This window comes from Ranitomeya variabilis, chromosome 5 (genome assembly GCF_051348905.1).
Source record: "Ranitomeya variabilis isolate aRanVar5 chromosome 5, aRanVar5.hap1, whole genome shotgun sequence".
Lineage (NCBI taxonomy): Eukaryota > Metazoa > Chordata > Amphibia > Anura > Dendrobatidae > Ranitomeya > Ranitomeya variabilis.
In genome coordinates this window covers 167,470,689-167,486,222 of record NC_135236.1, presented here as the reverse complement: position 1 = coordinate 167,486,222, position 15,534 = coordinate 167,470,689, and the positions used below count along the sequence as shown (strand labels likewise).

Sequence of the window (15,534 nt, the reverse complement as noted above, 5' to 3'; positions counted from 1 at the left end):
GGGTGTATAATGCACAGGAGGAGCCACAGTTAATCTTTTTCAGATTATGCATAGTGTCGCCTCCTAGTGGACAGCAGCATAACACCCATGGTCCTGTGTCCCTCAATTAGAGGCTAAGAGAAAGAGATTTTACGGTGAGTACACAAAAATCTCCTTTTTTCTTTGATAATCAAATATGATGTGAAATATATTGACCAGGAGATCTAGATGTAGTTTTGATTGTTTGGTCATCAAGATTTAGTCCTTTAGCATTACCCAGGGTGCACCACGTGGAGGCGGACTAACGTTGCAGTCCCCAGTAAATTAACACGCCAAAATCATTGCATTGTTAAAACATGTGAAGCCTGAAGATAATCCATCAAGCTATAGACCCATTGCGTTATTGAGTTGCCTATATAAGCTGTTATAACGCTTAATCTATAACCAGATCAATTTAAAGATTTTCGACTCAATAACTGTAGAGCAAGCCGGCTTTAGACCTGCTCGAAGAAAATAGCGTGTGCACTACTGGTCAAATGGTGCTAAGGTAGGTTCCCACACCTTAATCCAAATAAAGAAAAAAACCTAGCACTCAACTGATGCTTTCTGTCCAGTACAGCGTTCTGCCAAGACGCTGCAGGTACAAGTGCCCTGAGACAATATTGTCTCTTATGCCCGAGCTTCAGTTTAGTACGTAACTGATGAAGGTCCGCTTGAGGGACCGAAACGTTTTTGGGTACTACAATAAAATTTGCACATAAGCATCAGTTGAGTGCTAGGTTTTTTCTTTATTTAGACCTGCTCGAAACTGCAGTGACCAAGTTTTAGCCTTGACAACTTTAATTGAAGCTGAATTTCAAAAGAACAAGAAAGTTTCAGTGGCGTTCATCGATCTTCCTGCTGCAAATGACACTGTGTGGAGGGAAGGACTTCTATATAAGTTTCTGAAGGTGATTCCATGTAAGAAAATGATGTACCTCTTGAGTAATATGATTGCAAATCGATCCTTTCAGCTTATCATGGGAGATTTAACCAGTTGTAAGTAAACCTTAAACAATGGTTTGGCCCAGGGATCAGTGCTGGCACCTCTCCTGTTTGCTTTGTACCTAGCTGACATTCCTGACGCAATATCACGGAAATTTGGTTACTCCGATGACTGGGCACTTGCTACAGTGGGCAAAACAATGGAGGAAGCACAGGAGGTTCTAACAGAAGATTTTGGTGTAATGGGAAAGTATTTTCGACAATGGAGGCTAAAGCCCAATCCATCAAAAACGGAAGTATGTTGCTTTCATTTACATGACGCAAGTGCTAAGACTGAACTCAAAGTACACTTTGAAGGTCATCTTGTCAAACACAACTTCAATCCCAAGTATTTAGGCATAATCCTTGATGGAAGCCTAACCTTCAAATCTCACTTGGATAAGACAGCACAGAAACTGAAAGCACGCAATATTATTCAGAAACTCTGCGGTTCCTCCTGGAGTTCCTCAACACCTATCTTGAGAACGTTTACACTTGCCTTGGTGTACTTTGCTGCAGAATATTGTGCTCCAGTATGGCTGAATAGTTGTTCATGTGCATGCAATCGACAATCAGCTGAACAACTCTATGCACATAATATCTGGTGCTATCAAACCTACGCCTGTCCACTGGTTACCTGTCTTGAGCCTTATCGCACCTGCAAATCGGAGAAGACAAAAGCTCCTACTTAAAGGGAACCTGTCACCTCCAAAATCGAAGGTGAGCTAAGCCCACCGGCATCAGGGGCTTATCTACAGCATTCTGTAATGCTGTAGATAAGCTCCCGATGTATCCTGAAAGAGGTTAGATTACTCACCCAGGGGCGGTCCCGCTGCGGTTCAGTCCGATGGGCGTTGCGGACCGGGGCCTCTTATCTTCTCACGATGACGTCCTCTTCTTGTTTTCACGCAGGCGCCGGAAAAGGTCAGAGAGGCCCAGCGCCTGCACACTGCAGTACTTTGCTCTGCCCTCAACAGGGCAGACAAAGTACACCTGCGCAGGAGCTGCAGCGTGAAAACAAGAGGACGTCATCGTAAGAAGATGGGAGGCCCCGGACCGCGATGGCTATCGGATCGGACCGCCCGCCCAGGTGAGTATAATCTAACCTCTTTTTCTCATCTTTCAGGATACATCAGGGGCTTATCTACAGCATTCCAGAATGCTGTAGATAAGCCCCTGATGCCTTAAGGCCCCGTCACACATAGCGATTTACCAACGATCACGACCAGCGATACGACCTGGCCGTGATCGTTGGCAAGTCGTTGTGTGGTCGCTGGGGAGCTGTCACACAGACAGCTCTCTCCAGCGACTAACGATCAGGGGAACGACTTCGGCATCGTTGAAACTGTCTTCAACGATGCCGAAGTCCCCCTGCAGCACCCGGGTAACCAGGGTAAACATCGGGTTACTAAGCGCAGGGCCGCGCTTAGTAACCCGATGTTTACCCTGGTTACCAAAAAAAACAAACAGTACATACTCACCATCTGATGTCCGTCAGGTCCCTTGCCGTCTGCTTCCCACACTGACTGAGTGCCGCCGTACAGTGAGAGCAGAGCGCAGCGGTGACGTCACCGCTGTGCTGTACTTTCACTTTGCGGCGCTCAGTCAGTGTGGGAAGCAGACGGCAAGGGACCTGACGGACATCAGAGGGTGAGTATGTACGGTTTGTTTTTTTTTACATTTACGCTGGTAACCAGGGTAAACATCGGGTTACTAAGCGCGGCCCTGCGCTTAGTAACCCGATGTTTACCCTGGTTACCAGTGAAGACATCGCTGGATCGGTGTCACACACACCGATTCAGCGATGTCAGCGGGACCTTAACGACCAAAAAAAGGTCCAGGCCATTCCGACACGACCAGCGATCTCGCAGCAGGGGCCTGATCGCTGGTACGTGTCACACATAGCGAGATCGCTACTGAGGTCGCTGTTTCGTCACAAAACTTGTGACTCAGCAGCGATCTCGCTAGCGATCTCGCTATGTGTGACGGGGCCTTTAGGGCTTAGCTCACCTTCCATTTTGGGGGTGACAGGTTCCCTTTAAAGAAAACACCAAAGTAGTGAATAATGAAAATCTACCAATACATCACAATATCCAAGATGTTCAAATACAGCGACTGATATCAAGACGTCCACCCATCCTAATTACCCTGTATGAACATGATTTCAATTTAGATGAGTAATGGCGTTAACTTTGGGTCAGTGCAGTAGATGGTGAGCCTCAAACGCTTCCTCACTTACAAAATCCACCACCAGGCTTCAATCTACCAAGGAAAACCTGGGTCACTTTAAATCGTATCAGAACAAACTTTGGTGTCTGTGCAGACCTTATGCATCAGTGGGGAAAATCTGACTCTCCTGCCTGTGACTGTGGAGCTGACCGTCAAACAGTTCAGCACATTGTCGAGGAATGTCCCCTCAGATCTTATACTTGTGACAAGAATGATTTCTACACTGGAAATGACAATGTTATTGCATACATAGAAAACTTTGATATCCGACTCTGATTTCTGTTCCTTTGTTCTTTTCAATCTCTGTTTATTGTTTATTTATTCTTATATGATGTTAGGGTACTGTCACACAGTGCAATTTTGATCGCTACGACGGCACGATTCGTGACGTTCTAGCGATATCGTTACGATCTTGCAGTGTCTCACACGCTACTGCGATCAGGGACCCTGCTGAGAATCGTACGTCGTAGCAGATCGTTTGAAACTTTCTTTCGTCGCTGGATCTCCCGCTGTCATCGCTGGATCGGTGTGTGTGACAGCGATCCAGCGATGCGTTCGCTGGTAACCAGGGTAAACATCGGGTTACTAAGCGCAGGGCCGCGCTTAGTAACCCGATGTTTACCGTGGTTACCAGCGTAAAAGTAAAAAAAAAAAACCGTACATACTCACCATCTGATGTCCATCAGGTCCCTTGCCGTCCGCTTCCCGCTCTGACTGTCTGCCGGCCGGAAAGTGAGAGCAGATCACAGCGGTGACGTCACTGCTGTGCTGTGCTCTCACTGTACGGCGGCACTCAGAGCGGGAAGCAGACGGCAAGGGACCTGACGGACATCAGATGGTGAGTATGTACGGTTTTTTTTTTTTTTACTTTTACGCTGGTAACCACGGTAAACATCGGGTTACTAAGCGCGGCCCTGCGCTTAGTAACCCGATGTTTACCCTGGTTACCCGGGGACTTCGGCATCGCTCCAGCGCCGTGATTGCAAAGTGTGACCGCAGTCTACGACGCTGGAGCGATAATCATACGACGCTGCAACGTCACGAATCGTGCCGTCGTAGCGATCAAAATTGCACTGTGTGACAGTACCCTAAAAATATATGTTCATACAATTAAATGTCTGTCAGTTCCTCTCCTTGTTTTGGTGCACCAACACTGATGCAAAATACTGATGAAATTCTGATGTGTGAATCCCTAAAAATAATAAAAAGAAATCTTTAGAAAATGACCTATTGTTTAAAATAAGATTTTTATTTTTTTATTTTTTTTTGATGCATGTATTTTTTTAAAATATTTATTTCCCCATTCCATGACTTTTTATTAAAATAAGTAATCTTCGAGTCATACTCTAATTTGTGGTATCAGGAAACCCCAAGTACATGACTGTAATAAACCTGAACTCCATCTTTGATATTGAAGCATCTAAATAGCCTGTGCAAAGATTATGAAGGCAGGGGAAGTGGGGTCAGCGTCCCAGCACCCACCGTGAAAGTTGCAAAATTTTTATTTTTAAAGGGAATTTGTCACCAGCTTTTTTTTTTTTTTTTTTTTCTATGTAATTTGAAAGGAGCATGATGCAGGGGCTGAGACCCTGATTCCCACGATGTGTCACTTACTAGGAGGGCTTTGGAGGCGGTAAGCCAAACCTCCGACTTCTCAATTTGCCTGACTTCTGACTCCAAAGCAGTGGTCACTACTGACCATGTATATAAAGTCCAGCACAGATTCATCTCAACTAAGTCTAGATCCTTAGATCAGGAACAGAAGACATTTCATAACTTTCCCAAATTCTTACGAAAAAATTTACTGCACTGAACGAATGAACCCAATTTATTTATTTTCGATTACCGACGCCACCAAAATGGATACAGACTCCACAGCCCTGCTTACTAGTCTGTGTTGCGGTTTCAATCAGTGTTTTATGTCTGCCTCCTAGTCTTCCAGCTCTTTGTAACCCCGCCCCACCACTGATTGGCAGCTTTGTATGAATGTACAGTGCACACAGCTGCCAATCAGCATGCAGAGAACTGGCGGATCTGCAGCAGAGAAAACAGCGATTGGTCTGCTTTCTCTCATTTTTAGACAGTCAGTGACTTCACTGGATTCAGGGTCTCGGTCCCGTCATCATTCTGTTCTCAGATAACATAGCGAGAACCTAGTAACGGATTCCCTTTAGTACACCTTGGCATATGTAAAAGAAACATTGCCCAAAATTTGTTTTACTCACAAACCCGATTTAAACAAGGTTATTTTCTGATTAGTTTTCTGAAGAAGAGTTAATAATGTGACGCCTCTTGCTTTCTTTCAGATGTAAAACATTGGGAATGTGCAGTCACCTTGGAACCAATATCATCTACTCAAAATAAGCTTATTAGTAATTTATTGACCATCCAATTAAAAGGCACCGTGCAAAACTGGAATCAAAATCAGGTTGGGCCACTAACAATGGAAAGTTGGCTACTCCACCCTAGCAGTGGCCATTCCTCCTGCCTGCACTTTAAACAGCTTCTGGATACAACATTGTCAGATGGACTGCTCTTGGTAAAGTAAAAACTTTCCTTATGTTTAATATCATTTTCTAGCCACCTAATTAGAAATATGAAAAAGAAATGCTGTAGAATAAAAGAAATGCTCACCTGCATGTAGCCTGCTGCTACCCCGATTCTGTGGGTTCAAGGTGCTCATCACACATCTAAATTCCTTGCTGGGTCTAGCTTCCAAAATGGAGACCCTTGTGGGGGAATTTCACTGTTTGGGCACATCAGGGGCTCTCCAAACATAATATGGTGTTTGCTAATGATTCCAGTCAATTTTGCGCTCCAGAAGTCCAATGGCGCTCCTTCCCTTTTTGAGCCGTCGTGCACCAAAAAGTAATTTTCCCCCACATACGGGGTATCTGCGTACTCATGAGAAACGTACAACATTTTTTTGGGATCTGTTTTCTTATTACCATTGTGAAAGTAAGAAAAAAAAATTGGGTCTAAATTAAAATGTATGCGGAAAAATGTAAATGTTCGTTTTTTGGTTTGTTTTTTTTTCTCCTTCCACATTCCATTAATTCCTGTGAAGCATCAAAAGGGTTAAACTTCTTGAATATGGTTTTGAGTACTTGCAGGTGCGCAGTTTTTAGAATGGGGTCGCTTTTGGGTATATTCTGTCATACAGACCCCTCATAGTTTGTTCAAATGTGATGTGGTCTCTATAATAAAAATGGTGGTGTAATTTTGTTTTGAAAAATTAGAAATCGCTGGTCAACTTTTAACCATTATAACTTCCTAACAAAAAAGATTGTTTCAAAAATTGTGCTGATGTAAAGTAGACATGTGGGAAATATTATTTAACTATTTTGTGACATAACTTTCTGATTTAAGGGCATAAAAATTTAAAGTTTGAAATTTGCTAAATTTTTGCCAAATTTCACCTATTTTTTTCACAAGTAAACGTCAGTTATATAATAAATTTTACCACTAACATGAAGTGCAATGTGTCACGAAAAAACATTCTCAGAATGACAGGGATCCGTTGAGGCGTTCCAGAGGTTATTACCACATAAAGTGACAGTGGTCGGAATTGTAAAAATTGCATGGTCATGAAGGTGAAAACTGGCTTGAGGGGGAGGGGGGGGGGGGGGGGTTGAAGGGGTTCCTGTATAATTTGTATGTGTTCCTAGGGTGCAGAATGCTGACAGTTTGCAATATACTCCGTCAGCATTCTGCATGTTGTCCTAGGTATCATACTAAGTCTGTTGAGGAGCTGTTCACACCCCCACTGCTGTCTTCCTGTATGGCACACACTAGTCTGGAAAGGAATCTTGTCAGCAGGATTGTGCCCAGTAACCTACAGACAGGGTCAGGTCATCGCCGTTGTACTGATTACAATGATACATTGGTTGATGAAATCCGTCTTGTGGTTGTTGTTTACTCTTTACTTCCAGTTTTGAGTTAATGATATAACCGTGCTCGGGGGCGGCCTGTGTGGGGGTCTTCATGTGGTGCTCTGATTAGGAATTCATAATGCAGACTGCTGACAGGTCACCGATCCCTCACTGACCTGCCCCCTAGTTTACATAATGAATATTATATATACATAGTGAAAAAAAGCTGTGGCTCCGGCTTTGCAGCATAATCACATGTGTATAATTATGGTAGAAGTTGATAATCTAAAAAAAAAAAAATCAATTTGAAAATGGCACCTGTGCAGCAGCAACTATCGGTGTATATAGAGGTGGTCCTATAGCTCCTATCGCGCAGGTGCCGGCGGCGACATCTTCCTAGAGAATCAGAAAAACTACTCCAAGATAGCGACGCCTGCCCAATAGCAGCTTTTGGCTGGTGGTGCCCACCAACACAAGACTATTTGCTCAGTTGGGGCCTCTTTGAGGAGGAATTTTTTTTTTTCATTAGCAAGATGGCGCCGCCTGCGCAATAGCAGCGATCAGATCACCTCTATAATACACCGATAGCTGCTACTGCGCAGCCGCCATTTTAAAATGTCTTTCTTTCTCGCTTCATTGGGGGACACAGGTAACCATGGGTGTATGCTGCTGTCACTAGGAGGCTGACACTATGCAAATAAGAAGTAGCTCCTCCCCGGCAGTATACACCCTCCGACAGGCACCAGGCAACTCAGTTTTTGCTTAGTGTCTGTAGGAGGCGGACCTGGATCTAACACCAGATCCGCATTTTCTTTTACAGGGATTTGTTGTGTGTATTAACCTTTTTCCCTTTCTTTTTCAGTCTCTTTCTTCAGGGTAAGAGGGTGCAGTTTTTTTTCTCACCCTGTTTTCCCAACTTTGAGCGACCAAGAGAGTAGTGTGGTATCACCCACATCGCACCCTGTCGGACCCGCTGGGCAAGACTTCGTCCCCTGTCACCCTTTCGGGTGTTCAGGGTGACCTTCTTCTCGGTGGCCAGTCCTGCCCGTTTCCCCTCTTCATCCCTCTCCTCGGAGAGGGCTGAGAGGAAGACGGCGGTCACTTCTAGTGACCCTCTCCCCCTGGTTAGGGGTCTTCTGCGCCGGGGCTAGCGGCGCGGGAAGGAGGACTTCTTCCTGGACCCTCTAGGGGATCCTGATGCATTCCTCTTCTCCAGGTAGGGAGCCTTCAATTAACAATCGTTACCCCGCCCGGCAATCCGATCTCCCTGATCTTACCCTGCTGGATGTTTCATTCCCTTATCAAGGTCCCTTGTATGAGGGGGGCTACAGTTTTCAGGGCAATCGATCACGGTCAGCGACGCCGGCTATTTCCCTCCTCTTTATTCAAACTGCGGGAACGCGCGCCCGCCATTTTTTTTCTATCTCTCCCGGCTTTCTTCTCCTGCATTCGGCGCTTGCGCGCCCTCTTGTGGTGGCTGGCATTATTGCGGCCGGGAACTCAGCGCTTGGGGGCGTTCCTTAGGCTTCTCCCCCATAGCGCTTGTATATGCTCACAGCGTCACGCTGTCTTCGCGCTTTTTTTCTGCCTTCCTGCTTCCTGTCACATGCTGGGGGCACAGAATCCTGAGGGATCACAGACTTCTGCGAATACCGCTGTCGGCTCAGCACTACTGCTCTACTCCCGGCAGTATTCCTCCTCTTTTGTACAAGGTAATATCCACCTATGTCCGACCCCACTCCGGCCTTTGCCACTATGGCCATCCATTACACCTGCGCTATCTGCAAGAAAAAGTGGGCCTCAGGTCAGTCTTCCCCTTTCTGCCCTTCCTGCGTTCCTCCCACTATGTCAGCTCCCCTGGAAGCTCCTAGGTCCCGGGATGAGTGCACCCTCACTCCCCCGGAGTGGGCTGTTGCGATGTCTCAATCAGTGTCTGACCTGACTAAGGTGTCTCAGTCCCTGGTCCAGGCACTTGAACGTATCCCGCTACTCTCTAATGCCACCAGTGCCACGAACTCCTCACACGGCGATTCGCTCGCACCTGTCCAAGACCCTCAGAGGCAGACCGGACAAAAGAGACAGAAAAAGGACCTTATCTAGATCCTCCTCCAGTTCCCCGGACTACATCTGGGATTCCCCTTGCTGCCCGTTCCCCTTCCTCACAGGCGGACCTCGGGTCTGACGTAACCTCTCAGTTGGAATCTGACTCGGATGCAGATCAGACTTCCGGAACACAGGAGATGGTCGATAGCCTTATTTCAGCTATCATTCAGACGCTTGATCTTAAGGAGGATGAGGCAAGCTCTCAGGACGTCTCCGTTGCGTTTAAACGGATTAAACGCCCCTCTAGGGTTTTTCCTAATCACAGGGAGTTTGACCACACTACCTCCACTCACTGGGAAAACCCTGGTAAGCGTTTCCCTGGCAGGAAACGGCTAGACGAATTATACCCACTCTGACCTGGTCTCCAAATGGTCCGAGTCTCCTAAGGTCGACCCGCCTGTGTCCAGGCTATCCTCACAAACAGTTCTGTCTATCCTGGACGCGGCTTCCCTTAAGGACCTCACGGACAGACAGATCAAGGCTCTGGCAGTCGGCATTTGAGGCTTCCGGAGCCTCCCTTTGCCCTACTTTCGCCTCGTCATGGGTAGCCAAGGCTGTTTCAGCCTGGGTCAAGACCATGCGCAGGGGCATTTTAGCTTCTGCCCCTGCTGAGAAACTGTCCGATTTGGCGGATCAGATTTCTCTGGCAGGAAAATACCTCATGAATGCCTCCCTTGATGCAGCAGCCTGCTCCACCAGGGCTAACGGCAACATTGTGGCCATTCGCCGGATTCTCTGGCTAAAGGCGTGGAACGCTGACCCCGCCTCTAAGAAATCACTCACTGGTCTGCCCTTCCAGGGTTCCAGACTCTTCGGCATGCAACTAGATCAAATGATCTCGGATGCTACGGGGAGGTAAGAGTACCTCCTTACCCCAGTCCAAACCGAAACGTCCCTTCAACAGGAGGGGTCCCCAGTCCTTTCGGTCCTTTACCTCCTCAGGAAACCCCAACCTGGACCGTTCCTCCTCACAAGGGGACCGAAGAAAACCTTCCTTCAGGCCTCCGCCGCGCTGGAGAGCTAAGAGCCACCCCACAAAATCGTCTGGATATCGGGGCCACAGGTTTTCTAATAAATGGCGGGTCGCCCCCACCTGGAAATACTTCATTTCGTCGATTCGCTCCTCGCCTCGGGAGTCGTAGTTCCAGTGCCTTTTCGCGAGCGGTTTTCGGGTTTTTACTCAAACCTGTTCGTGGTTCCAAAAAAGGACGGCTCTCTCCATCCGATTTTGGATCTCAAGCGATTGAACCACCATCTACGGATTCGGCACTTCAGAATGGAATCTCTGCGCTCGGTGATCGCGTCCATGGAACCGGGAGAGTTTCTGTGCTCCGTGGACATTCGGGATGCGTACCTTCACGTTCCGATTTGCGTACAGCATCAGAGGTTCCTCCGGTTCGCGATCCAAGAGCACCATTACCAGTTCACGGCCCTCCTTTTTGGGCTGGCGTCCGCCCCCAGGGTCTTTACGAAGGTCATGGCAGCGGTCATAGCCATTCTCCGCTTAAAAGGGATTTTGGTAATCCCATACCTCGACGACCTCTTGATCAAGGGCTCATCCCGTCGGGATTGCAGCCAGAGCCTCCAGCTTACTCTGGACACGCTAGTTCGCCTCGGCTGGATAATCAACTACCAGAAGTCTTCCTTGATTCCAACCCAGCGTCTGGAGTTCCTAGGCATGGAATTCGACACCTTTCGGGCTCAGGTCTTCCTCCCCAAGGAGAAGTTTCTTTCTCTTCGCCGGGGTGTCAGAGCGCTAAAGGGTCCGAACCCTCTGTCCCTCCGTCTCGCCATGAGGGTTCTGGGGAAGATGGTCACTTCTATGGAAGCGGTCCCCTATGCTCAGTTCCACTCTCGTCCCCTCCAGCTGGCCCTTCTGTCTTTCTGGGACAGGAACCCCCTTTCCCTGGACCATCCGTTTCGCCTCTCTTCCAAGGTGAAGCAGTCTCTCTTGGTGGACGCTGTCCACCTCCATTCTGCGTGGGAGGTCATTTCTCCCTCCCCGCTGGCAGGTGATCACCACCGACGCCAGTTTTCAGGGTTGGGGAGCGGTCTTTCTCCATCTCACAGCCCAGGGCTGCTGGACTGCTCAGGAGTCGTGCTTCCCTATCAACCTCTTGGAAATCAGAGCCATTTTCCTAGCCCTCATCCGCTGGGAGTCTCTCCTCTCGGGAAAGCCGGTTCGCATTCAGTCAGACAACGCCACGGCCGTGGCATACATAAACCATCAGGGAGGGACTCGCAGCGGTCAAGTCATGACTGAAGTGATAAGAATTCTCCGTTGGCGGAGGGTCACGTTCCCTCTCTGTCAGCCGTCCACATCCCAGGGGTGGACAATTGGGAAGCTGACTTTCTAAGTCGCCAGGGCATCGTGGCAGGCGAGTGGTCTCTTCTTCCCGCAATCTTCAGCCAGATTTGCCAGAAGAACGCAGGTTTTTCTCATAGCGTCATCCTGACTATGATAAGAGCGAGAAAACCAGCTTCCTCGGGTATTTACCACAGATGTTGGAAGGCCTTTTTCCGGTGGTGTCAGGACAACAATCTGTTTCCTATGACCTTTTCCCTTCCTTCCCTTCTCAGCTTCCTTCAAACGGGTCTAGATTCGGGTCTTTCCCTTAGCACTTTGAAGGGTCAGATCTCCGCTCTATCCGTTCTTTTTCAAAGAGACCTGGCCTCCCTGCCTCAGGTGAGGACCTTCATCCAGGGGGTCGCTCATATAGCTCCCCTTTATCGTTCTCCTGTCGAGCCTTGGGATCTCAACCTCGTCTTAGACGCCCTCCAGCGTGCCCCCTTTGAACCGCTTCAGGATGTTTCCTTCTCACTTCTATCCTGGAAGGTAGCCTTCTTGGTCGCCATCACCTCCACTAGAAGAGCTACCGGCATTATCCTGTCGTTCTCCCTTTCTAGTCCTACATCAGGACAAAGTGGTTCTTCGTCCGGTTCCTTCCTTCTTACCGAAGGTAGTCTCATCTTTTCACATCAATGAGGACATTGTCCTCCCTTCCTTTTGCCCTTCCCCGGTTCATCCCTTGGAGAAATCTCTTCACAAGTTGGATGTGGTCAGGGCTATCCGGATTTACCTCGCCAGAACTGCCTCTTTTCGTCAGGCCGATCCTCTGTTCGTCGTCTCGGATGGGCGTCGAAAGGGGCTCCCCGCCTCCAAGTCCACAATTGCTCGTTGGATCCGTTCGGCGGTTCTGGAGGCATACCGTGTCGAAGACAAACAGCTCCCTTTGGGGGGTGAAAGCTCACTCTACCCGGGCACTGGAAGCTTCCTGAGCAGTTCGTCACCAAGCTTCAGCCTCGCAGGTTTGCAAGGCCGCAACGTGGTCATCCATTCACACCTTTGTCAAATTCTACAAGGTGCATACTCAGGCCTCTGCGGACGTGAGCCTGGGTAGGAGGATACTACAGGCGGCGGTTTCTCACCTAACTCCTCTTTTTCTGCAGAATACCGGCCCTAGGGACTGCTTTTGGACGTCCCATGGTTACCTGTGTCCCCCAATGAAGCGAGAAAGAAAGAGGGATTTTTGGTTCTTACCGTAAAATCTTTCTTGGAGCCTTCATTGGGGGACACCGCACCCTCCCTTGAAGTTGTACCGTGTTGGCTAACGTGCAGTTGTTGTGGGTTGGTACATAGGTTGAGTTTTTATATTACCTGTTCCTACTACTGCTTTTGCACCAACTAAGTTGCCTGGTGCCTGTCGGAGGGTGTATACTGCCGGGGAGGAGCTACTTATTTGCATAGCGTCAGCCTCCTAGTGACAGCAGCATACACCCATGGTTACCTGTGCCCCCAATGAAGGCTCCAAGAAAGAGATTTTATGGTAAGAACCAAAAATCCCTCTTTCATTTTTTTATTTTCAAATAACCTCAAGCACATTTATTAACGCAGTACACATGCCATTTATGCTGCAGCGCAGGAGCCACGACTGGTGCCTGCCTGCAGAAAGGTGTTTTTTTTGTTTTGTTTTTTTTTTTGCTTTTTTTTGCAGTATGTATGTATATATTCATTACGTTAGCTATGGGGCGCGCCACTGAGGGATCAGTGACCTGTCAGCGGTCTGCATTATGAATACCTAATCAGAGCACCACATGAAGACCTCCCACAGGCTGCCCGGAGCACGAGCATATCATTAACTCAAAACTGAAAATAGATTAACCCCTTAATGACCACCGATTTGCCTTTTAACGGCGGTAGTTAAGGGTGGAAAAAGTGTATAGCTCCCCCCCCCGAGTCGGGGTCGGTTCGGGCCGGTTGTGTTGAGATTGCCGTTATTAACCGCGTAACGGTGACCGCAAAAAAAGTCTGATTTGCCATTTCATTTTTCTCTCCTCTGATGTTGATCGCACATGGTCCATTTTATTCCAACTCCACTAAAATGGGCAACTCCCGACTCCACAGCCCTGGTTTATAGGTTAAAAGTTATGAATTTGTCTTTTAACCATAAAAACAATGAACTGAAATCTTCTGAGTTCCCTCTCCACTGTTTACTACACACCGTCTTATCTCCATACTAACTGACCACTCTACTCCCTCTACATTATCCCCATCTTCAGTGTCTCCCCCACGCTGAGCTCTTTACACTATGCCCCTTCTAACACTTTTCTCACTTTGCACTCTGTTCCACGGCCCTCCATAACTTGCCCTCAGCCCCACACCCTCCCACCATCAAAGCCCCTTGTGTCTATGGCTCCTCTATGGACTCTACAGCATAGCTGTAACATCCTCACTCCATTGCTTCTGCCCCTGTAGCGCTGGCACTCGTATCTTCAGTTGTATCTGTGCCTCTAGATGCAAATACAAGTGAATGCAGAAAGCTAGGAACTGTTCTCAGAATCAACTCCGTTCCAGAACTGGATTGGAGAACTTCTGAGAAGCAGCTGAACGCCACTCCTAAGGAGGCAAAATGCTACCCCTTAAAAACATGTCAGACCGTTGCCTGAGGCTGCAAGCTCATCTTGTCTGAGCCTACCTGTGTGTAGTAAAGGCTTAAAACTGATTTCTCATCCACTTTGGTTGGCAGGATTGAGTGTTTGCTTTCATTGACATATACTTGCTTAATTCTTCCTGGTGAAAGCATGATCTGAGGACCATTTTTAATCTTTTGTGCATGATTCTCTTTGTAGCAGCTTTTCTTTAGTTCTGTGTTTTAACTCGGGAGTTTCTCAAAATATCTGGCCAGTAATGGAGTTTACAGTTAAAATGAGTCTGCAAAAACACTATCCAGAGTGTCAATATGTTCTATTTTTATCAATTTTCACAAATTTTCTTTTCTCCACTAGGTTGCTGATGTATCTTTTGGTGAAGATTCAATTCCCAGAACGGGCATCCTCTCCCCCATTTCTGAAAATGCTGCTTGTCTTAATGTGATCTGCAATTATCAGTCCGTTGATCTCAACAGAATCCAACATAAAACTATGAAAGAAATTGAAGATGTTTCTTCTGATCTCCCTGACATTGTAAACTCTGTTCTTAGTCATGTTTTTAGTGCTAAAGAAAACACTACATCCCCCGGTAATCAGTTTCATTTTCTTATGTAATGCTTATATTCCTCGTGTAATTTGGGGCAGGCATATACTGGGATTTTGTTGGCCAATACACCTTGGCTTCTAATGCTGTGGAATGTGTTTTTTTTCTTGTTGATTGTGTCATTTTCCAGCCATTAAAGGGAACCTGTCACCCCCAAAATCGAAGATGAGCTAAGCCCACCAGCATCAGGGGCTTATCTACAGCATTCTGCAATGCTGTAGATAAGCCCCCGATGTATTCTAAAAGATGAGAAAAAGAGGTTAGATTATACTCACCCAGGGGCGGTCCCGCTGCGGTCCGGTCCGATGGGCGTCGCGGTCCGGGCCATCTTCTTACAATGACGTCCTCTTCTTGTCTTCACGCTGCGGCTCCTGCGTACTTTATCTTCCCTGTTGAGGGCAGAGCAAAGTACTGCAGTGCGCAGGTCCCGGGAAAGGTCAGAGAGGCCCAGCGCCTGCGCACTGCAGAACTTTGCTCTGCCCTCAACAGGGAAGATAAAGTACGCCGGAGCCGCAGTGTGAAGCCAAGAAGAGGACATCATCGTAAGAAGATGGGAGGCCCCGGACCGCGACGCCCATCGGACCGGACCGCCCCCCCAGGTGAGTATAATCTAACCTCTTTTTCTCATCTTTCAGGATACATCGGGGGCTTATCTACATCATTACAGAATGCTGTAGATAAGCCCCCTGATGCTGGTGGGCTTAGCTCATCTTCGATTTTCGGGGTGACAGGTTCCCTTTAAACACTTCATATTGTACTGTGTAGTCCCATTGGATCCTTAAAGGGGTTGTCCAC

General features: G+C 47.6%; 1 protein-coding gene across 3 annotated transcripts in view; it reads left to right on the top strand.

Moving 5' to 3' along the window:
• Window positions 1-15,534, top strand: part of TICRR (TOPBP1 interacting checkpoint and replication regulator) — a 162,649-nt gene that overhangs the window by 16,856 nt on the left and 130,259 nt on the right. For all 3 annotated transcript variants that reach the window (XM_077263474.1, XM_077263473.1, XM_077263472.1), the window contains exons 3-4: window positions 5,538-5,770; window positions 14,493-14,724. In XM_077263474.1, coding sequence (XP_077119589.1) covers window positions 5,538-5,770; window positions 14,493-14,724 — 465 coding nt within the window. The remainder of the gene's footprint in view (window positions 1-5,537; window positions 5,771-14,492; window positions 14,725-15,534) is intronic.